Source organism: Oreochromis aureus, linkage group 13 (genome assembly GCF_013358895.1).
Source record: "Oreochromis aureus strain Israel breed Guangdong linkage group 13, ZZ_aureus, whole genome shotgun sequence".
Lineage (NCBI taxonomy): Eukaryota > Metazoa > Chordata > Actinopteri > Cichliformes > Cichlidae > Oreochromis > Oreochromis aureus.
Window position 1 is genome coordinate 925,949 of NC_052954.1, and position 23,899 is coordinate 949,847.

Here is a 23,899-nt window from a genome sequence, read left to right on the forward strand (position 1 = left end):
AACAAGATTCTTTGCAAATTTTTTTCTTCAAATTTACTGAAAATAACTTGAAATTAGACTGACAGAAACTTTTAGGAGGAGTTTGTTAAAGTATGTTTGGAGGACTGGGTGGAAGCTGCAGGCCTCTCGTCCAGCCGACTAATTAGTTGGTGGAGCAGGTGAAAAAACAGAATACTGGCTGCTAGCCCTAAAGGTTTTTGTTTCGAGTTCATAGGAAAACAAAAGGGCGAACCAGATGTGGAAACCAACGCTGTAGTCAACTGTTGTCTTTTGTTGTGTAGATTTTAGTCAGAAAATACAGAAACTCAGATTTGTGAAAACTGAAACGAATGTCTCAACTGAATTTACACCGTTATCCCGGAGAGAACCCACGGGGAGAACGTACGAACCGGGGCAGCATGGTGGGATAGTGGTTAGCACTGTCGCCTCACAGCACGAAGATCCTGAGTTTGACTCCACCATCTGCTCGCGCCTTTCTTTGTCGATTTCATTGTTTTAGATTTTGGAAAAAGGAACAAAAAAGGCAGTTTTTTTCCTACTGTTTCTGGTCTCTTATAGTACAAAATGAATAAAATGTTTGCTTATATAAATAACTGTACAGCCCTAATAAAATGTCCTTTAAACCAATTACGCTGTCACTGCAACACGTTAGTCCACTTTGTTGCTTCATAGCTTTTGTTCCCTCCAGTCAAAGGATGAGTGGGAATAACATCAGCAAGCATACACATCAGGCGCGTGTAGAGGAGGCATGACAGTCATGAAATTTATCATAACTTAATTTATAGCAACATGTATGGAAGAAAAAAAAACACACTTGTCTTTGTCTGCAGCCGTATACATAATATATATCAACATTTGAACCACACATTTCACAAATTTCAAGATATTTCACAACAACAGCACCAAAGAGCTTTTGATTGAACCCTGCTAATACATTCATTCATTCATTATTTTCCAGATATACTAATAATCTATTAATTACAGAAGTAAATAATTTACAATAAAATAACAACTTTAAGGTACATTTTGCATTTCCAGTACTTGAGTACTACAATAATTTCATTCAGTCTCCACAAGAATCATCGGCCTTAATCTTTTCTGAAGGCTGTGGATTTAAGAAATTTTGCACAGGAAAGGTTGTCTTAATGATTGAAAAAGCTGTTACCTTGTAGCGTTCAACAAAGCAAACAGTTTCAGCTGAAAAGGCTTTTCTCCCTTTCAGTAGCTCGTACCTGTGCTTAGCTCCAACACGCAATAGAAACTGTACACCAAAACCTGGAGAACTCGTAGTGGAATTACAATCACACACACACACACACACACACACATATGTGTGTGTGTGTGTGTGTGTGTGTGTGAACACGGAACAATTCAACTCTCATACTGTATGACGACATTGTTCTGGATTCTGTTTTGGTTTGGTTCAAACATAATACAGATTTACAAAAGATGCTCTTATGAAACATCTGCATATGCAAACTGTAATCACGTCTCTGATCGCTGGGTTTGACTCTGGCCTGTAATCGCAGACTCGACCCCTTCTTTCGTTCTGTTTCAGGAAATTGGCCTTGCTAACGTTAAATTTTAAAAGCACTGATCTACCGGTCGGATGACACAAACTGCTGCTCAGGTGTTTGACGTCTCATCTTGTTTGTCTATATCTACTCACTGCTCTGACACGCACCTACCCATCACAATCAAAGAACACAGTTCAACAACATTACCATAACTTTACAGTTCTTGTCACCAGCCTTCAGCGCCCTGCTGTAGACTGTATGCACCACAGTAGCAGCTGTATTCTCTAGGCGCTTTAGTATATAGTTGGTTTTTGGACTAAATATTTGTTTATTAACAGAAAGACATCTGTTACTACTCTCCTCAGTGTATATCTCTCTAATTCTCTTTTATAAAGTCCTTTATGAACTTCTTGTGCAAAATCTCCCCACTGCCACCTTTTCTTTGTTAAGACGAGCTTATGTTTGCTTCCTCGTACAAGGCGCCAGATGCGCAACTGGAATACATGAACTGCTACAAAACATGACACAGACAGATGAAAGAGACAGCTCGAAACAAAAAAATGACAATAACAGCCAAGGAAAATAACCGGCACGTGTCCTGAGGAAACAGGACTCCATCTATGTAAAAACAAAGCATTATTCCAGGATTTTCTTGTCCATGGATTCTTTGCCATTGGTCCGCGAGTAAGGCTCAAAGGCAGAGGAACTCAGGTAGCGTGCAGAAAGTTCCTGCAGGTTTCCAGCCAGGGAGCCCGCCATGGAGAGGGGGTTGGAGGAAATGCGGGTGGCGACGCCACTGAGTAAGGAGGGCATAGGGAAGCTGAAAAGGCTGTGAGCTGCCGGTGAGCTTTGCAAGCTTGCCACTGTCCCTGAGCTGGTGACGGCGGGTAGCGGGGGGCTGCCGCCTGCTGTGCCAGTGCTTCCTCCGCTACTGCTGCTGCTACTGCTGCCGTTGCTGGCCATGGCCATGGAGGGTGGCCGCAGGGCAGAGCCCAGAGTGCTGCTGCCGCAGTGAGGCAGGAGGCCCGGCAGGCCAGGAGGCGTCAGCAGCCGGCCCTGCTCTAGCAGTCTGAGGACACTGCAGGTGGCTGCTGTTTCTGAAACTACCGAACGCAGCTCAGAGTCCTTCCCCTGGTCCTTCTTCTGCTTAGTACGGCGGTTCTGGAACCAGACTTTCACCTAGATTCAAACACATAAGAGAGAGCCTTCAGAGAAATAATAATCATATGTAGTTCCTCTGTTGCCGTAGAGCGCGTGTTCACAGATCCAAATCCTGTGTATGAATATATAAATCTTGTGTGCTGGTATAAAATTAAGAAAAGACTAATATTTTATATTCACTGATACCTGCTGCTTCAGCTCGTCTGCACAGATTACAGCGACAGCTGCCTTCCCTTCCCCCGTGCAGATGCAGCGTTCTTTCAGAGCCGTACTAACAGCTATATATGTGCAGACATTTTAATAAGAGTAGACTGACCATAAAATACAGTGATTTCATTAAGTCATGTAGACTAACTGACAGCAAAGTAGTTCAGTCAAACCCGTTACAAACCACACACGATCCAACAGAGCCATCAGTAAACAAAAACATGGGAATCTGGACTTTATGTCTGATTGTTGTGGTGTGATGTTATTTATTGGAAAATTAAATGATCCACAAAGATTAATGACCAGCTGCTTTATCCTGAATATGACTCGCCAGCATTTGTGTTATTTTAAATAGCCTCCTATTAACATTAAGATCTTAAAATCTCAACATATTTCTTTAGAAACAAAACCCTGAATACCACATTCACAGTAAACCTGGTCTATTCCATATTTGTATTCTACGTATCTTCATTCAGAGTGGTGATAAATAACTGCAATGACTTTTTAAATTACCAACACAGGATTTACCGACCCTGGAAATGAAGGCTAAACTTCACAAAATATCCTCAGACAAATTTAAAAAATCTTAAATGTAATATTTGACATTGACACTTTTTGCTCCTTAAAAATAATATCTGATGAACAGAAAATATTAAACTTAAATTGAATTAAATAAATTAGTCATAATAAAATATATTTCTAACATTTTAGAGATTTATTGAAAACTGTGAAAGTGAAATATACAGCAGGGAAGAAATTATTTCCATGCCTGAGGATATTACTGCTGTAACTGATTAAACTAGCACAAGTATTCAATTTTTATTCAGTTTTATTTATGTAGCGCAACATTTACCTCGATGTGCTTAATATAGGCTCGATGTTGTACCTTTCATCAGAAACAGTAAATTTTTATTATATTTACATGTTTTATCCATCATTTTATTTAATGTGACATTTTAATAGTTCAATTTTAATTAGCGGTATAATTTAAAATATGTCAAAAGTGAAAGAGGTTTTATGTGAAATATAGCTGCTGTTGTCGTTGTTAGACACACGGGACTATTTTAATAAGGAACAAAATATACATGTACCAATCATCAGCAGCTCAGTCCGGGGGCTACTCAGTTTTCAGTTTTCAGTTTTATTTGTCATATGCAAGTTAGCACAGGATCAACATTGCAATGAAATTTATTTGACGAGCAGAAGACAGTCACTCAGCAGAATGGTACAGTAAAAATTAGTAAAGAGCAAAATATTAATAATATATAGTAAAAGAAAAAAGATTTAAAAAAGACTCCAATCACATTTGAATACTTTTATCTCCTCGCTATATTCTTCACACAAAGTGAAGAAACGCCACTGCTCTATCCAATAATCTCTGTCCGCAACATAAAGACTACAAAAATGAACGAGGTGGTCTCCTGAGTGGACTCAGTGCAAAGTTGACGATGTGAAACTGGTATCTTCAAACTGCTGATTACACATGACGGCCGAGGAGTCTCAATCCAACTACTTACATTTCAGATGAAAACTAGACATTGAAAAGTTGGTTTTCTGTCCGACTTTTAAATGAACAGTTGCAGTGTGGGGGAAACAGCGGTTGTGTTGCTCTAATGAAAATGTAAAACATTTAAAATGTTAACACACAGCTAGGTTAAAACATGCACAGCCGTTGCTGTTAGTTGTGTCTTTAGATGACCTCTTGCAGGCCTTTTCTCAAGGTCAAGTTCATTCATCTGTGGCGAAACCCACATTAACACAAACTGCAAACTGAGGTCTCGACAGCACCAGTGTTAAAAATCACAGAGAAGCCAACGGGCCACAGGAGCTGAAACAGGCAGCTGGGATCACTGGAGTGACTCGCTGTGGAATCTGGTACAAAGAGCAAACACAGTTCACCCACTACATGAACCTGTGCTGACCCCACATGTACAGCATGAAGACAAATTTTGAGCTTTTCTATGGCCAGCACACATCTCAGTCAGACAGTAAACACATGATTGCTTTATTTCAATTTAAATTTTTATTAGAAGCTCAAATCAAATATTTTGGGGTCTCTCTAAAACAGTAAGTTACAACCGCTGAGATATGATTTTTAATGATTGCTGTGGGTGGAGGATTTTTTTTCCATATAGCATGCAAACCAGTGATCAGCATGAAAATCATGTTTCAAAATCAAAGTGTAATTATGTGTAAAAATATCTCCTTAAAATTCTGTGAACACAAAATATTTCCAACTTAAATAAACAGTTAGTAAATGGCCTCCTCTGAGTCCTACATAATTATTCATGTGCTTCAAAATGAACTGAAATTAATTTAATTATGTGGTTATATCCACCTTCCTATTGGCTAAAACACTAACAGAATTATGTGAAATCCAAATAGATGATGGTTTCGTGCAGAAAGACACTTTGTTTAAATTCATGGCGATGTTGCTGAGTGCATACCTGAGTTTCAGAGAGGTTGAGCTGACGGGCCAATTCTGTGCGTTCCCTTCCAACCACATACTGACACCTCTGAAACTCCATCTCTAAACGGTAGAGCTGCTCTGCAGTGAAGGAGGTGCGGGTACGCTTCGGCCGGTCCAAGTCCAAACCTTTGGGCAGAATGATTTCTCTTATGGAGCCTTTAGCATCTGCAACAAGAAGCAAAATAATTCAAACCACAGTGGCAACATCACAACCAGGACACAATGTAGACAAATTTGATCTCATCTCAATTATTAATATAATTAAATTTATTATTATTAGAATTATATTTTATAAAGCCACAGTAGTGGAGGTCTATTCTGAGTAACCTTTAAGTGTGACGTGATGTACTCCAAATGATTTATTTTCATCAGTGTGACTGTGAAATGCTTTGCAGAAAACTGAAAATTCAATTTAAGTTTAAGTGAAGATTATAATAAAAAAAACATTAAATCAAAGTGAGCCTATTTATTTTTCATTCACACGACCTGGCACAAAAGACAAATGAATAAAATGCTAATGGTTATATCTATATCTTTACAGTCTGCTTATGTTTGCTATTATTTTAAATTATGCTGTGAAAACATGAATGAATAATTACTGTATAATTTTATTCAATATTAGAGTAAAATATTTTAATTGAAAACCTTGATGCACATTTTCCTTGTTACATTTTGAGTAATTAAACAAGTGGTTTTGTGTAGCTATTATATTAATAATTTGTTTTCAAACACTCGTGATGGGTGACAGAAAACACACAGATGACACACTCAGCTGTTCACTCACGCATTTAATGCGATGCATCATTTGTTGATGTTAAACAGCAATAATAACAAAGTGTGTCCGTATTTTCCCTCTGATTAATGATCTTTATAACTCTGAAAATATAGGGGATATACCTGGTAAAGCACTTTTAAATCTGCTTATTTTAACAGTAAATCCTAAAATTGTTGTAATAATTAATCTTAAAATATAAATTCTAAACGTTTTGTCATTGTCTTTAAAAAGCATGTGCACGTAACACAGCAGATAATTCAGTTATCTTACATTTTTATGTTGCTGTAATTCTGGAGCAATAAAATAAGAAGAAGTGAGTTTATTAAAGGGCTGTTAATTAAAACTATATTTTAAAAAAGGAAAACCTTTTGGTGTTAACTTTAAAGTTCAGTAAAGTGCTTCCAATCTACAAAGGCTGATGAACGGTCAGCTTCCTCTTTATGAACTAAACGACCACACTGTGACATTACGGAGCTCGTTTTACAACTTTTTTCAAGATAATCTCATATTTCAAATTTGTCAAATGCAGCTGAGTGCGACAGACTGATAACAGCTTAAAAATCAAAGGACAGACATTACCTCGAACAAGTATTCTCCGACAGTAGTCTGGGTCCCCTGTGCTCCCCCTGTTCTTGTCACAAGTGTCCACGGTCCCGGAGGGGGGAAAGGAGTCCTGCTGGTCCTTGAGGAAGCTTTTGGTCAGGCTGCCCTGGGAGTCCTTGCCATCTTTTCCCTCCTTTAGTCCATTCTTCAGCACCATCCCTTCAGTCTCTTGGTTGTATCTGACCTCCATGCTCAGTTTATCCTCTTAGAGCCGCCGCTTGTCCACCTCTGATTTTCCTTTGTCAGGTGGGGGAAAAAAAGGAGATTATGGAGAATGCAGCTCACCAGCCTGTCCGGACACTGTGGGTTTTAGTTTCAAAACAGCACCTTTCAGCAGTGCAGTGTCAGCTATCTAATGTTTGGAGAAATACTTCCGCCGCCGCCAGACCAAGGAGTCCTATTATCACTGACCAAACTCCCTTGCCCAATGATCATGGACTTCTCAGTAAATCTCAATAGTAATTCAATGCCCCCCTTTCCTCGTTACACAGACATCAGGCTGATAGATGATCTCCAAATAATCAGAGCCATGGATGCGCACTCGCTGTTTCAATTGATTACGGTAATTTTGCTGCCTCCACATTTGCGTAACCTCATGAATACACAAAATTGTTTGGGGAAATAGATCAGGTCTTGATAGAGGGGTTTGTTCGTTCCGTCCCCCTCAGTTTGCCTGCTCTCAGTGCAGGGTATCAAGACAAATGATTGGTCTTGTCTCGCAACCAAGCCTCCCGCACACAATCGCAGAGGTACGAGTCGACCGGAGCCCAAAAAAGTTCCCGGGCACGTCGTTCTTCCGGCGCCAGAACACGGCTAGTTATTTTGTCCCACTGACTTTTTACAGCGTACCGTGTTGTTGCAGCCTGTCAGTGAACTTTGATCTCGTTTTTCCCTTTGGCTTTCTCTCCAATCAATGGAATTCTGCAACGTGCAGATCTTGTCACTACGCTATTGTAGGCAAGAGAAACTGGGAGTGAGCCAGAGAGGGAGACAGAGTGTGAGAGAGATAGCTAACAAAGGGTAATGAAAAAATCCACACATAGCAAAATTTATGAAGGCAATGATGACCTAGCCAGCTGGAGTACCACAACAATGCTGGGCTCTTCTTAAATGAGAATTGTGTTCAAGTTTCCTGTGTCATCATGTGATTCGGTCAAAGAGAAAACCCCAGCGAGGTCCCGGACGCTAATGCCACATCCTTCAGTATTCAAATGATTGCACCCTAAAAGCCATCTTCAGCTCTCGCAATCTTAACCTGCATATTTGAAGGAGACAAAAAAGGGGAACAAAACTTGTCATTAGTGCTTCGGCTGCCTACACTCTCTCTCATGCACGCATACCCCTGAAATGGCCCCTACCTCTCTCCACCACTCGCCTTCCAACCCACTACCCACCCACCCAACCACCAACTCTTTGCTATTTTCATTGTCAGTGAAACAATATCTCTGAACACAGCAGTGGCCAGTAATCCAATAAGACCATTGATTAGGCCACAAAGATTCAATTCAAACCAGCGGGCTAGTGCTAGGAACATTCTCTGGCCCTTCTTGTCACCTTAGCTGGCCAGAAGCCCTCTTCAGGCTGCCCCCCTCCCTGAGTGCCATTCATGCCTTTATGGGAAACAGAGAGGAAAAGGAGTGAAAGATGGCAATTATCTAATTGGACTATTAACACACAATTCTGTGAGTGTGGCTGCCCGCAGCAGTCTCAGGGTGGGTTTAGGGCCGCATGTTGGACTAACTTTATTCACACAGTGTTTAGGGGATTCAGTGTGAAATAGGGAAGGATCCATTGTTTGACAAAGGTAAAAGGAGGATAAAAAGGGAGCGACTAAAGGGGACCTGGATTTTGCAAGCTGGGTTGCAGAACTACAGCCTGGGAAATTGATTGAGGATGCATGGTCTTGGCCTCTCAGCTTCATACAATGGCTAAGAGGGGAGTTTTACACATCCTCAAAAATAGCAACTGTTCAACGTCCCAAAAAAAAAGAGAATTCAGGTAACGTATGTAGCAAAACACATTGTCCAGTAGTCAGTCAACAAGACTGTATTTTAAATAATGTAAGTAATTAATAATAATTTGCAAACACCCTGCAGTCCACAGAAAATCTGAACAATCTGATTTTTCATTTGTGGATCTTTTCCTTCAAAAATGCGTCTTTTATTAATCCAGATCAAGACTTTAAAAGCAACGTAGCACCAGATAATTATACCCGAGAATTACACCAGCATAAATGTTTAGGTGCTATAATGAGCAGTTTCCAGGTTTAAAGCTGGGTTGTATTTGTTGACAAAATAAACAGTGATTACACTGAATGTGATGTTAAACTTTCCAACTGTTACACTTCATAAAAGGGTTCATTGGGTGGAGGTGGGGGGGATAAAAATATCCATCCCTAAAATGAAAAGAGACCCCATCCCAGGGTCTGGGCTCGTGGGGTCCTCTCACTCCACTGGCGTGCACAGGAAGCCACACATTAAATAATGCTTGAAGCGTTCGAGGCCGCAGCACATTGAGGAGCAATGACAGCGTCTCGCGTTCCTCTGATTGAGCTGGACTAGCTAAAGAAACCCTCCTAACACAGGAATAGCTAACCCCCTCGCTAACTGTCAACGTTCCTGGCAGCACAAATCAGCCGCGAATGATGAACACACCTATGCCACGTTATGTCCTGCTCCTCACATACACACACCAAATGCCCATTGCTCATCCATAATCAAAATCTGTAGTCTCATTAGCTACGCAGATAGCCACGCTCGATATAAGTCATTAGCCCTGGACCAACGTATCCCAATGATGGTGAGTTCAGGGTTCATCCCAGTCACATTACCCTCTTTACAAGTTACTACATCTGATCATCCTGAGACGAAATAGGAGACCTCTGATGACATGAGGAGTTTCCAGTGGCAACAGCTGAACTGCTTAATGCTGGTCTTTCTTCTTTAAGGGGACATGTGGTGGTCCACCTTCAGGACCTTAGGTCAGCTGCTACCACAGAAGATATACATGGGTTAATCTAAATGGGCCACACATTCAGGGCCTTCATAGAGAGGCATTAACCTGAGTAATACAGCTTTTTGTACCCAGACCAGTTCTCCTTCAGAATAAAATTAGAACTTAGCCTTAAAGTCATAAAGACTTTTCTGTTGGACAATGTCTAACCAAAGTCTCAAAGTTTAAGTGACTGCAGTTTACACAAAGCAAGAACACAGACAATGAGATGCAGTTAAGTTATACTTTTAAGGTACCTAACTTACAAATATGTGAAAGTTTTCACAGTTCCTTAAACAGAGTCAAATCAAAATTTCAGCCTTGATCTGAATGGATACTGCAAACAACACTAAAACAATACAGTCCTTAGCTTCATGATTAGTCCATTTTGTAAGATGTACCTGTTCAGATTAGGAGTTTCATAGAGAGGCCCCGATATGTCCAATGCTACCCATTCATTGGGCCTAGATGTGATGGATGGCTACAAGGGAGCAAGCAGAGGCCTTATGGGAAGAACAACCTGCACCACTTTTAACCTGTTGCTTAACCAGCCTGGCCAATGAAGCCTATCTTTTACCTTTCATTGCAACTTCTAAATACCTAAATGGTATTCATTTCTGACGGCAACAGCACCAGAACCTTAGGCAACAAAACACCTATATTTGGTTTGCCGGGTCAGAATGGGGTGTGGCACTGTCACCTCACAGCAAAAAGGTGCTGTGTTTGACTCCACAATCTTGCCCGAGCCTTTCTGTGTGGAGGTTGCATGTTCTCCCCAGGTACTCCAGCTTCCTCCCACCATCCAAAACACGCAGTTAGTTGGGGTTAGCTAATTGGTGATTCTAAATTACCCATAGGTGTGAATGGTTGTCTGTCTCTGCGTTAGCCCTGCGACAGATTGGTGACCCGTCCAGGGTGTACCCCGCCTCTTGCCTTATGGCGGCTGGGATAGGCACGAGCCATCAACTTGTGGCTCCAACCTCACTTTCTTTGGATCACCATAAGCAGGTAACCTTGAAAGGATTGCATCTGCATGCAATCTGCCTGGTCAGTAGTTAGTAAACTAGTTAGTAATTAGTCTTTTAGTTATTAATAAGCTTTGTTCTCATTAAATTGCTGGCTGCCTGCGTAGTGTCCAAAAACTATATGTGCTTTACAGATAATTGGGAAACTTCCGAGTACAGACCTGGTCCTGTTAGCAGAAACAGCATCCATCCCATTTTGGATGCTTTTGCATTAATTTGCCTGGACGATGTATTTTCTTATACTGAAAATTAGCAAGCTATTCTGTCCAGCTCCAGCTCTGCCTCTCATCTTTTTCTTAGTGCTACCATCTCCAAACCATACATCATAGCAGGTCTCTTTACAATCTCGTAAACCTTCCCTTTCACTCTTGTTGGTATCCTTTTGTTACAAATCACCCCGCACCCCCTTGATCCTGCCCGCACTCTCTTTGTCACCTGTCTCGTGCACTGTGCGTTGCTTTGGATAGTTGACCCCAGATATTTAAACTCATCCACCTTCACTTCACCACCTTCATTTTACCTTTTATTACTTGTTGACAATCATCAGTCCATTAAAAACACTCCACTTTCTCTAAAACACCTTCAGTAGGATGTTAAACTGAGATAGCTGTGGGCCTGAATTTGATTGCTTTGGAAGGCAACTCACTGACTGCAGCCCACATAGCACGGTCTACCTTAACCCCTCTGCATGGGACATGACATGTGACAATTAGTAAACAAAATCAAATTTACAGGGTTTGATTTTCAAATTGGCCTGCTGCTGAAATGTGCGTCCAAACACATAATATCATCAAAGTACATCAAACACGTTGTCCACTGCAAATCTGCAAGTATGAAATCCACCCATCTTTAGAAAGTACATTTCATGTACAGAAATTCAAAACATTAAATTCAAACAATCCTTGTAATGTTTTCAAAGCATTTTGGATTAACCTTCTGTTGCATTGGCCAAATCAAGTGCGGACAACCAGCAGGCATATCTCATATCTTTCATTAAAAGGGCATATATATCCTTTCTGGTGACATCATTAAACTTTCTATACACAACACAGAAACTGAGACCACACCACTTTTCCTGCAGAAACAACTACAAAAAGGTCAAATAATGCCACTGTCAAGCATTTGTTTTAAATGATCTGTTACTTCTCCTGGAGGTGGGGAAAATTTGGTAGGTCTGGCTTTACATATTTCATTTTTTTGTATAGCCAAAAACATTTCCCCCAGCTACTGATTTATTCTGCCTTAGAGGACCTGGTTACCACTAGATAAATGTCTTAGTTTAAAATGATTCAACACTCCCGACTCCTGAAAGCCAGACTCTTAACCTTGTCCATTTTTTGTTGTTGTTGTTATCTATCGTCCACCTGGCCTTACTTAGATTTTCTATCTCATTTGTTAGACTTTGTAACTAATTTAGTGGTGAGATTACTCAGATAAAATAATCACATCTTAACATCCATGTAAATGCTGAAATTGTCAGCCTCAACACAGCATTTAATCTATTTTTAGACTCAGATACACATTTGGCTTTTGAGAACTCCCCTATTTGAATACTCATTTATTTTTATTTTTTTAACTGCAAAAATAAATAAATAAATAAATACAAATGACAACTAGCAATGATTTCTGAATAGCTTATAGTTGAATTTCGCAAAACTGCAAAGTAAAGCATGTAGAATACTTGAACATGAATTTCTTAGTAGGGATGGGTATCGTTTAGGTTTTATCCGATACCGGTGCCAAATTGGTACTTTTGAAATGGTGCCGGTGCTTAAACGGTGCTCGAACCGGTGCTTAAAGAATGGAGAACACAAACTTCGTCCAAAAACCTCTCATGTTTTTATTTTTAGCAGTCTCTTTTTTTCTGCAAAATGATAAGAACCGTAACAACATATAAACATCATCTGTGCAAAGATTTATGTTTTTAAAGTGAAACAGTGAAAAATTGCAGCGCTGTCAATACATGAATATCCAGACGTTGTACAAAAATGTCCAATTCTTGCACACAATTGGACACCATGCCAGTTGATTTTTTTTAGGTATTTAAGAGCAGTCATTAATTAATTTTATTAACATGCCTAAAAATGATTTTTTTTTAAATGCATTTTTGAAGAATTAACCACACATTTACATGGTAATGGGCCTTTTCTGCCATGGAGCGCTTAATTGGCCTCTGGCCCTTTAAACTCTGAGGGGCTGTAACTTTGGTTTCTTTTGGTCAATTTGCATGATTGACACCTCTTTTTAATTGTTTGAGCCAATAGAATCACAGTAACGATGCCACGTTCACGTTACGTCAACCAATCAGACGTTGTAATGCCAAAACCCACGTGGGCCCAAATTTACTGCATGTGACGTCTGTCCAGTCACGTGTCTATAGGTGGGTTTAAAATGGAGGTTGTTGACGGAAAATGACTCTGATGCGGCTAGGTAGGCATGGTAACTACCGGCAATCACGTGGTTACCGGCTACCGGCGAAAATAACGGAGGAAATCTGGACGGTAAGCCAATTTCTGTCTTAGCACATTTGCGCCGCTGTGTGTTTTTGTGGTCTTCTTTTGCGGCTCATTCAGTGAATTTTGGTCAGAGTGTGGTGAAACTTGGTGTTTGGAATTGGTGATAGCTCTGGAAGATAACCAGCTTTTCTTTAGCTGGTTACATGAAGTCTGTAGAATTTCTGGTTCACCTTGTTTGTTTAGCGGACTTCTGCGCATTCACATAACTGCTCGTTTAATCATGGCTTGTTTTCGGTGAGTTTGGTGGTTGTAGAAATGGTTTATATGACATTTTAGCTGAGATTCAGAGGTTTCTGTGGATACCACACATGTCTGGACTTATATTTCTCACCCTGTGTTATAACCGATTAAACGTGATCTCCTCCTTTTGCTCATGCGGTACCGGGCGTGGGGCTTAAAGCACTTGTTGCAGGCTGCTGAGTTTGCATCTTTTGCTGTGAAGTACAGCCAGACTTTTGACCGCTTTGCCTTGGGCATTTTTAATCTGTAGCTCTGCTCTAAAAGACCGTACGTACCTGGGCCCGCCTACTATCCTTGTAAAGGTAAAATGATTGGCTAGAATCCAAAGTGTATGACATCTCAAGAAAAAAAAAGCACCGAAATAAAGCACCGAAATGTGCGCTGCTTTTCAGTCTGGTTACTACTGTTTATGTCAGAACTGGTGCCATCATGGCACCGGAAACCGGTACCCATCCCTATTTCTTAGTCACAAAAATGAAGAAAAATGAAGAAGAAGTAGAGCAAGCTGTTCATACCTGAGGCCTTGGAAACTGCCAAGCAAAGACTCACAGCCTTGGCCAGCCGCTTGAAGAGGTACACCAGAGAGATAGAAGGCAGGAGAATAAACCAGCTGTTCCCCACTGAACCAGCAAGGGTGTACTCTCAGTGGCAAGGGAACAATATGAGAACAGCACCACCAAGGCTGGAGACGGAGCAATACTGGAAGAGCATATGGGAGAAGGACGCAACCCATAACAGCAATGCTCAGTGGCACAGCAACCACCCTAAACAGGGTCCAGTAATAATCACAGTGGCAGACATCCAAGAAAGGGTCTCCAGTATGAAGAGTTAGAAAGCACCAGGCCTCGACATGGTTCACGCCTACTGGGTAAAGAAGCTGACTGCACTCCATGAGCGTCTGGCAGCACAAATGAACCAGCTGCTAGTTGACAAGAGACACCCGGAATGGCTAACCGAAGGCCAGACAGTCCTGATCCTCAAGGATCCCAAGACAGGACCGGTCCCATCCCACTACCGACCAATAACCTGCCTCAGTACTACATGGAAGCTCCTGTCAGGCATTATAGCGGCTAAGATGAACAGGCACATGGGTCAATACATGAGCGGGGCACAGAAAGGAATCTGCAAGAATACCAGAGGAATAAAACACCAGCTACTGGTAGACCGAGCAGTAAATTGAGACTGCAAGACCAGACTGACCAACCTGTGCACAGCCTGGATTGATTACAAGAAGGCCTATGACTCAATGCCCCACAGCTGGATACTGGAATGCCTAGAACTATACAAGATCAACAGGACCCTAAGAGCCTTCATCAGGAACTCAATGGGGATGTGGCATACAACACTGGAGGCCAACTCCAAGCCCATAGCACAAGCCAGCATCAAGTGCGGGATCTACCAAGGAGATGCTCTGTCCCCACTGCTGTTCTGCATAGGCCTGAACCCCCTCAGTGAGATCATTAATAAGACTGGCTACGGATACTGACTATGGAATGGAGCAGTTGTCAGCCACCTCCTGTACATGGATGACATCAAGCTGTATGCCAAGAGTGAACGAGACATCGATTCACTGATCCACACCACCAGGATATACAGCAATGACATTGGAATGTCGTTCGGGCTGGAGAAGTGTAGTCGGATGATAACAAAGAGAGGAAAGGTAGTCAGAACTGAGGGGATCGAACTACCAGAAGGCAACATTGCAGACATAGAGGACAGCTACAAGTACCTGGGGATCCCAGAGGGCAATAGGAACCATGAAGAGGCCGCTAGGAAAGCTGCAACCACCAAGTACCTGCAGAGGGTAATGTATACTTTATTAATCCCCGTAATCAAATTACCCATTTAACCCATTCACTCAGTGAAGCAGTGGGCAGCCACCAATCCAGCGCCCAGGGGTACATCAGGGTACCTCAGGGTAGTGGTTCATGGGGGGACCACTCTACCTACTGGGCTATCCCTGCCCTTACAGTCCTGAGGAGTCAGCTGAACAGAAAGAACAAGATCCAGGCTATCAACACCTACGCCTGCCCGTGATCAGGTACCCTGCTGGGGTAATAGGCTGGCCAAAGGAGGAGATAGAAGCCACTGACATAAAGACAAGAAAGCTCCTGACCATGCATGGAGGGTTTCACCCCAAGTCCCGCACCCTGAGGCTGTACGCTAAGCGGAAGGAAGGAGGCTGGGGACTGGTGAGTGTCAGCACCATAGTCCAGGATGAGACAACGAACATCCACGAATACATCAGAAAGATGCCCCTAACTGAGTGCTCAGTGAATACCTCAGGCAGCAGAAACCCAAGAAAGAGGAGGAACCATAATGGAAGAACAGGCCCCTGCACGGTATGTACCACCGGCAGACTGGCTGACATCCAGAAATCTTAAGAGTGGCTGGACAAAGCTGGACTGAAAGACAGCACAGAGGCACTAATCATGGCAGCACAGGAACAAGCTCTGAGCACAAGATCCATAGAGGCTGGGGTCTATCACACCAGGCAAGACCCCAGGTGCAGGCTGTGTAAAGATGCCCCTGAGACAATCCAGCACATAACAGCAGGGTGCAAGATGCTAGCAGGCAGGACATACATGGAACGCCATAACCAAGTGGCCGGCATAGTGTACAGGAACATCTGTGCCGAGTATAACCTGGAAGTCCCGAGGTCAAAATGGGAGACGCCCCCAAGGGTGATGGAGAATGACCGAGCTAAGATCCTGTGGGACTTCCAGATACAGACGGACAAAATGGTGGTGGCTAACCAACCGGACATAGTGGTGGTAGACAAACAGAAGAAGACGGCCGTAGTGATCGATGTAGCGGTTCCGAATGACAGCAATATCAGGAAGAAGGAACACGAGAAGCTGGAGAAATACCAAGGGCTCAGAGAAGAGCTGGAGAGGATGTGGAGGGTGAAGGTAACGGTGGTCCCCGTGGTAATCGGAGCACTAGGTGCGGTGACTCCCAAGCTAGGCGAGTGGCTCCAGCAGATCCCGGGAACAACATCGGAGATCTCTGTCCAGAAGAGCGCAGTCCTGGGAACAGCTAAGATACTGCGCAGGACCCTCAAGCTCCCAGGCCTCTGGTAGAGGACCCGAGCTTGAAGGATAAACCGCCCGTAGGGACAAGAGAGGAATTTTATGAAACAAATACAATGTTATCCAAAATCAGTGGCAGCCAGTAGTGGAGCACAAATGAGTCTTGGTTCTGTCAAATGAGTTCTGACACCAAAAAGGCCATACAAAAGGATTGGCAGGGCTTGAAAAATCAGTCAGACAGAATGCCTTTTGGGAACTAAAGACTAAAGACTGTTATTGTCATTATTCTAGCAATGACATTATGGCAGTACTCCTTCACATGGGGCATAAAATTTAAATAACAGAAAAAAATATGTTGACATAAAAACAAAATACAGTAAATTTAAACATATCTACACAGACATACAGACATATACACAGATTAGGCATGACAGTATTACTACAGACAGGTGCTTTGAATAACAATGATCAGTGTTGGGGAGTAACGGAATACATGTACCGCCGTTACGTATTTAGAATACAAAATATGAGTAACTGTATTCCGTTACAGTTACCGTTTAAAAAGGTGGTATTCAGAATACAGTTACTTTGTTGAAATAAATGGATTACACGGCGGTACTTCCCTGTTTCATATTGTCGCGGGTCAGGATTATTTGGGTTTGTCTGACAGCTATGTTCTGTTGTTCCAGGCGGCAGCGTTACGGTTGCCATGGTTACAGGGTGACGCTCTCTCTCTCTGCGTGTTTCCTGGGTGAGAGAGCGCTTTTTTGTTGTTGTTGTTGTGCTAAGCTAATAGACAGAATGCTACAGGCATGGCCCTAAAGAATGTAGCCTGATGGGCAGTGTAGTCCGTGCTGCAGGGAGAATGGACTACCATACACGTTATGTGTCTGTGAGCGAGGGAGGGAGAGAAAGGAAAAGTCCGAGCTGTCACGGGGCAAAAACGGGAGCTGGAAGCATGTAAATATAATAATAACCACTGCAGCCAAGAAGAGTGCCTGACGAGCCCATTTGTAAGTAAGCTATTAAGACTCAACTGTACGCTGTGTTCGTGTTTTCCTCCGGAAAAAATAAGTTCCGTTGGAGCCTTTCAACGCCTCTCTCTGTCTCTGGCAAGCAAAGTTGACCCAGACAACAAAGTAAAGCTATTTTTCGGCTACCAGCCCGACACGGAACCCACCGTATTAGCCAGAGGTCCCTTTACTACGGTTCGGAGCCGCGGACCTTGAGTAACAGTAATAAATCGCAGCAATAGTACATTCACGTAGTTGTAAACAGCACGATAATATATTAAGTAATCCAAAGTATTCAGAATACGTTACTCTCATTGAGTAACGTAACGGAATACGTTACAGAATACATTTTGGGGCATGTATTCAGTATTCTGTAATGGAATACATTTTAAAAGTAACCTTCCCAACACTGACAATGATTAACTATTCATCATGCCACCTGTTGGTGGTCTATATTGTAGATTTTCTTTTGTGATCATGTCTGTCTGGTCTCTCTACAGTCACTCACCTCAAGCTGTTGTACGCTGCAGTGTTGTAAGTGTCGATTTGGAGGTCGCAGTGTTGACCCGGAGCTCGATGGCACAAGAGTTCAGGGCGAAGCAGTTCAGGTGGCCAACCCGGATTCCAGGTGAACAAAGTCCGAAAACACAGTTAACTGCACAGAGTCTATAATCAGGCCCATCAGAGGGCCGACTCCGGTGACGGAGCAGATCAGAAGGCCCACTGCGCAGAAGGCGGTGACAGCAGGTGTGGACGATGACCCTGGGGCAGCGTGGTGGGTGGACTACTGTGGCATGGATGTGGAAGAGGAGCCTTTAGTAGCTTGGTGGGTTTCCATGGACGGGCTGTCTCGGCATGCGGCAAACAAAGCTTGGCAGGCGCTGGACAGGGCTTGGCGGTTGGTCGTGGACTGACAGGCAGTGCAGGTCATGGACGTATGATGATTTCCGGGCACCATGGCAGGTGGCCGATGCGCAGGATCAGACAAGACAGGACCAGACAGCGGCATGGCAGCCGCAGGTGGTTGCACCGGTGGCGGCTTGGCAGCCACAGGCGATGTAGCTCGACCAAATGATGGTGTAGCAGCCACAGACGGCTGAGCAGTTGGCGGTGTGGCAGCCGCAAGCTTTAGGTTGAGCTGGAGGTGACATGGAAACTTGTGGTGCATGATCTGGTGTCTGTGCCAAAGGTGGTGTGGCTGCCACAGGCGGGTGAGTTGGTGGTTATGCAGTAGGTGGAGCTGATGGCTGGACGGGCTTTCCTGAGTCACCAGCAGAAACAGACAACGGCATGGAAGCCATTGAGTGCTGGAGCGGCTCACCAGAGACCCCAGTGGAGACGAGGAGTAGGTACAGTTGGAGGAGCGAGCTGGTTCACGGCTACCCTCACCCTGGGAGACAGTACAGGCACCAGCAATGGCTGAGCAGCTGCTGTCCCCACCTGATGAGCTGGTACGCATACAGGGACTAGCAGAACCTCAGCAGACCTGGAAACCGGAGCAGAGACCAACTGAGCCCCTGCCCCCCTCACCCGGGAAACTGATACGAGCGCAGGGTAAGACTGGACCACAGCTGCCCTGGGAACAGGAACACAGTGAGGCAGAGGAGCAGGTTCAGAAAACACAATCTCAAAAACAGGAGTATTAACACAGGCAGTGTCTGAATAAGCTGCATTGGGAGCAACAGAGTCTGGGGTGAAGAACACTTGAAACACTCCTTGGTTTCACAGAATCTTTGGAACTGTTCTTAGAATCTCTTTCTGAATAGCTAGACACAGTTTTTTCAGCCTTGGAGCATGATTCAGACAGAGTTTCAGTCTCGGAATGAGTCAGTTTGGCCACATGGAAAACACTCTTAACATCATCATCCTTGGGCACATTACTTAAAGGTTCATAGTCAGTTTCAATGAAATCATTCTCAGTATGTTCATAACTTGATTCCAAGTCACACAATGAAACAGTTTGAAAATTTGGTTCAGCGGTCGAACATAGAATGAGCGATGCACAGGGAAGCTAGGTAATTGAGGAACCAAACAGCCCGTGGAAGGCGTCTTCTGTGACTTTCTGCTAGCTGACCCATTAACAGTTCTTTCACCCATGAGTGTCTTGGCAGGACTATTTTAGTCTGAGCTACTTCATAAACATGAACAGTCTTTTCATAGCCCATAAACTTGCAAATCAGTATTTGATTTAATCTCTTCTATAGAAAAAACATGAGGCGCAAAAACACAGTCACTTGATTCAAGCTGTTGTAAGGCATGTTGGCGATGCGGACACCGCCTCCTCCTGGAAGTCATAGTGATGGAGGCAGGCGCCACCATGGCTGAGGTGAACGTGGTGCTGGAAGCAGCCACTGGTTGCGGTGGAGAAAACGCAGCACTTGTCCGCTTGGGCATGGGGACAAGCAAGAGACTTAATGCGCCGACTTCCGGTGAAGGGAGAGATGCATCACAGCAGGGCTGGGGAGATCCAGCCTGCATGCTGGGCAGCTGCTGCTGTGGATGGAGTTGGAGGGTGGTGTGGAGAAAGTCCGCTATTAGAGGGTGTACTGCCTCCCATACCCAGGGAAATGCATCAAAACATCCCTGCAGCTGGTAAACTTTTTCCTCCAGGGCCTCTTTTCCAGAGAGCTTTAACCACACACTGCATAAATCCACCACTGTGTGAACTATCTTGATGCATGCTCAATCATCCAGGTAAGTAAATCCCAAAAGGTTGATTCTGTTCATCTGGACGTGGCGTTTTCCACAGGAGCAACATTTCGTCACTCATCCAAGTGACTTCTTCAGCTGACTGCAGGTTTCCCCAACCTTATAAACAGTACATTTGGACAATAACTAAAATCAGCCCATTGAATGAACAATAGGCTGTTTGAACTAATTTTCCAGAACTCGTCTGAGGGGTTATGGCGTCGCTGGGTCCATCATGTTCCGGTCGTACTGTTACAGTCTGGCTGAAGCAGATTGTGTGGAAGTGAGAAGGTGGACCCAAGTGCTGACACACGAAGACTAAACTTGATTTAAACAAAGGGCAAGCTGTTTTTCACAAGCTGGTAAAACAATACAAAATACAAGGGCAAAGGTGAAACTAAACAATAACCTAGACTGGGATCAAAACATGAAAGAACATGAACATGAAGACCTGGCATGGACACATGAAAACCTAGAAACATGACATGAACATAGCAGATGACCAGATGAGGAAAAAATGAAAACACACAGACTAACGACACACAGGAGGTGATCAGGGGAAGTGGAAACACATGGAGAAACAGCTGATAAGAATTAACATAATGACACCACAGGGGAAGTGAAACACAATGAGACGCAGACATGTCCAACCGATGAGGGAGACTTAAACTCAGAGGGTGATGACACAAAGGGATCAAACAAATATTGAACTAAAACGGCAACCTAGGCAAAATAGAAAGAGCTAACTTAAACATAAACCATCAAAATATATACAAACTCAAAGCGCTGGGTCACAGGAGCCAGGGCCGTGACACTGAGGACTGCTACTTTATTGTGGTGGTTCTCCAGATGCTGCAAGACAAAACAGAGGTGCGTACACAAACAGAAACAATTTTGCTGTGATGTGTGTGTGTGTGTGTGTGTGTGTGTGTGTGTGTGTGTGTGTGTGTGTGTGTGTGTGAGTGAGTGAGAGAGGGAGAGAGCAACCATGTGAGTGTCTGTGCTTCAGAGTTTGTCATGAAATACACTTGAAAATGAGGGACAGCAACAACACCAGAGGCGGACAGGGATTGATAGCAGTTACCGATGACATCCTGGACCACATCCCCAGACGAAGCAAACAAAATGCCCAGCCACTCCAGTGATGAGAGGAGCTGAGGTGCCCACTTATCGCCACCTGGTGAGTTGGATCAGGTGGTGGAAGAGGGTGCTGGACAGAATTGCGCACCCAAATGTATAGTGAGGGTAAACTGGGAATGCCTGGCAGAAGCCAGAGATATCTTCAGTCCCCCTCGGGCTTTGAAAGCTTCCAAGAAAGGCTGAGGACATTGAGTCTGAATGGACCATGTTCTGCACCTCCATTGTTGAGGTTGCCACAAAAAGCTGCAGCTTCATCATGGTTGGTGCAGGTCGTGGTGGTTATCCCCAAACCAGATGGTGGACACCAAAGGTGAAAGAAGCCATCAATTTGTAGAAGTAGTCCTATCTTCCACTGAGGACATATTCTGGCAGTGGAAGGAATATTTTAAGCACTGCCTTAATCCCACAAACACACCTTCTGTAGAGGAAGCAGGGTCTGGGACAAGAAGGTTGACTCCCATCAATGGGAGTGAGATCATTGAGGTAATTAACCAACTCCTGTGGGGGGTGCTTCAAGAGTATGGGTCGACTGGCCTCTGATTATGTTGTTCTTCTGGCTTCATCAGATGATTGCCTCCAGTTCGCACTGGAGTGGTTTGATGCTGGAGAGCTGGCCTGGGTACACATTGGTGTTCCCTCAGATATGTTGGAGGAAGTGACTGGGGAGAAGAAGGTCAATGGTTCTCTGCTAACCTAGACCCGGATAAGCAGAAGAAAATGGATGGATGGAAATTAAGGCAGCTCTGTAGGCAAAAGGGGTTCCAGTGTACTAGTGAGGTAAAAGTAATGAAGTAAAGTATGACTTTAATTTAATATTATTATCATATCTGTATAATAATAATAATAATAACTTATTCACTTTACGTTTAGTTTGAACTTCATATAAGTCACAACATAATCTGACTAACACACAAAAAGTTACAAAATTTCTTGGCTTTATTGATCACAATGATGAAATTAATCACATTATTTATTTATCTATACATAACCTAGAATAGTGGAAAATAGTTTTCCAACTTTAGAAATTGTTATCAGAGACCCAGACGCAGCTTTTATGATGGTATTTAACATTACTTGTGGGACATCAGTGGTATCAGTGTGGAAGACGCCCTCATCTACCTGCTGGACCAGGCTTATTCTCACCTGGACATTGTTGGGAGCACTGTGAGGGTCATGTTCTTAGACTTCTCTAGGGCTTTTAACACGATCAGACCATCACTGCTGGGGAACACACACACACACACACACACACACACACACACACACACACACACACACACACACACACACACACACACTGTCAAATCCCAAAAACCAGTGGTGATTTCACTATTCCAGTTACCACTTTAACATGGCAGGCTTCACTGACATTCTTTAAAATGCTGTGAAATGTGTTGTGTTTTAATGTGACCCCCCTGCCAAACCAGTCATTTCCTTTTCATTGTTTCACCTCTAGAAGTTAGAGTTATTCTCTGAATATATTTAATGTGTTGTGAGCAATACATTTGTGGAAATAAAATGACACCCTTAACTGTTCAGAGCAGCCAGACAGAATGAGGGGGTGAAATTTCAAGTTATGTCTACAGAGGAAATGGCTACTTTAGTAATGGGTCCTGCTGAGATACCAGCATGTTTATAATGCCTGCTCTTCTTCTATGACTGTGTCACACAGAGTGACTTAACACAGTACCGCAAACTGGAGAAACAACCCTTTGCTTATGGCTCTATTAATCCTCACTATAATTGCTATAAGTTGGCTTTTAGCGGTCCTGTTATTAGGACTCAGAACTACTTGGCACTTTATGGCAAAGCCTTTTTGGTTCTCTAACACACGGTAGGTTGCTGTGAAGAGTGCAGCCTTGATGTTTGAATGACAACATGGTAACTCAAGATGAATGGCTGCATTGAAAGCCCTGCTTTACGTTTACAAATGTGGTGATTATGTTCCACAGTAAGAGAGCAAGCTGTTCTTGAACCTTCCAGATAAAGAGCTTGTTTCTATCTATGGCAGAGGGCTATGCTGGCAGCTGAGCTCAATTTTTTTTAATCCCTGTTTATACTGTGTGTGGATTTTTTTTTTCTTTTTTCTATTCTGTTTAAATCCCTTGCACCTTTTAAATATGGAGTGCTTCTGCTTACTGATGGTATTCTAAAAAAACAAACTTTGCAACTAATTAATTAACCTAAGTTTGAGCAGGTTTGACACTTGAATTAATAATTAGGATCAATTGTTTTGCGGGTTGGTGCGTGGTGCTGGAGCTCATGGGCCCATGACAACTTTATTGTTAACTTCTCGACTGATGTGCAACAGATGATACAGCTCAGTAATTCAGTTCAGTATTATTTATAGAGCACCGTATCATCAGCACTTTGCACAATAAAGCAGACAGACTACAATAGTTTAGGAGGGAGGAGGGAAAAACAAAGAAGGATCAGTACCTGCAGATAAGAAACATCCACATCCCGAGCCAGTGAGATCTGCAAAAACATAAAGAGGGAGCATAGACAAACTATGGAAGAG

The 23,899-nt window shown here is 43.1% G+C and overlaps 1 protein-coding gene across 1 annotated transcript; it reads right to left on the minus strand.

The window, feature by feature from the left end:
- Positions 1-816: 816 nt before the first annotated feature.
- On the minus strand, positions 817-18,170 carry vax1 (ventral anterior homeobox 1). The gene is made up of 4 exons (XM_031755032.2): positions 18,059-18,170; positions 6,710-6,970; positions 5,333-5,520; positions 817-2,696 (listed from the first exon to the last, which is right to left on the minus strand). Exons 2-4 carry the CDS (start codon positions 6,921-6,923, stop codon positions 2,154-2,156), a joined length of 945 nt encoding a protein of 314 aa, XP_031610892.1. The 5' UTR covers positions 6,924-6,970; positions 18,059-18,170; the 3' UTR covers positions 817-2,153.
- Positions 18,171-23,899: the final 5,729 nt, after the last annotated feature.

Bases quoted from the DNA above. Each gene is read 5' to 3' on its own strand.
- vax1 (XM_031755032.2), bottom strand. From the start codon at position 6,923: ATGGAGGTCAGATACAACCAAGAGACTGAAGGGATGGTGCTGAAGAAT. The intron at 5,521-6,709 runs GTAATGTCTGTC...TTCTTGTTGCAG, and splicing joins TCGGAGAATACTTGTTCGAG to ATGCTAAAGGCTCCATAAGA. The intron at 2,697-5,332 runs GTATGCACTCAG...GTTTGAATCTAG, and splicing joins TCAACCTCTCTGAAACTCAG to GTGAAAGTCTGGTTCCAGAA.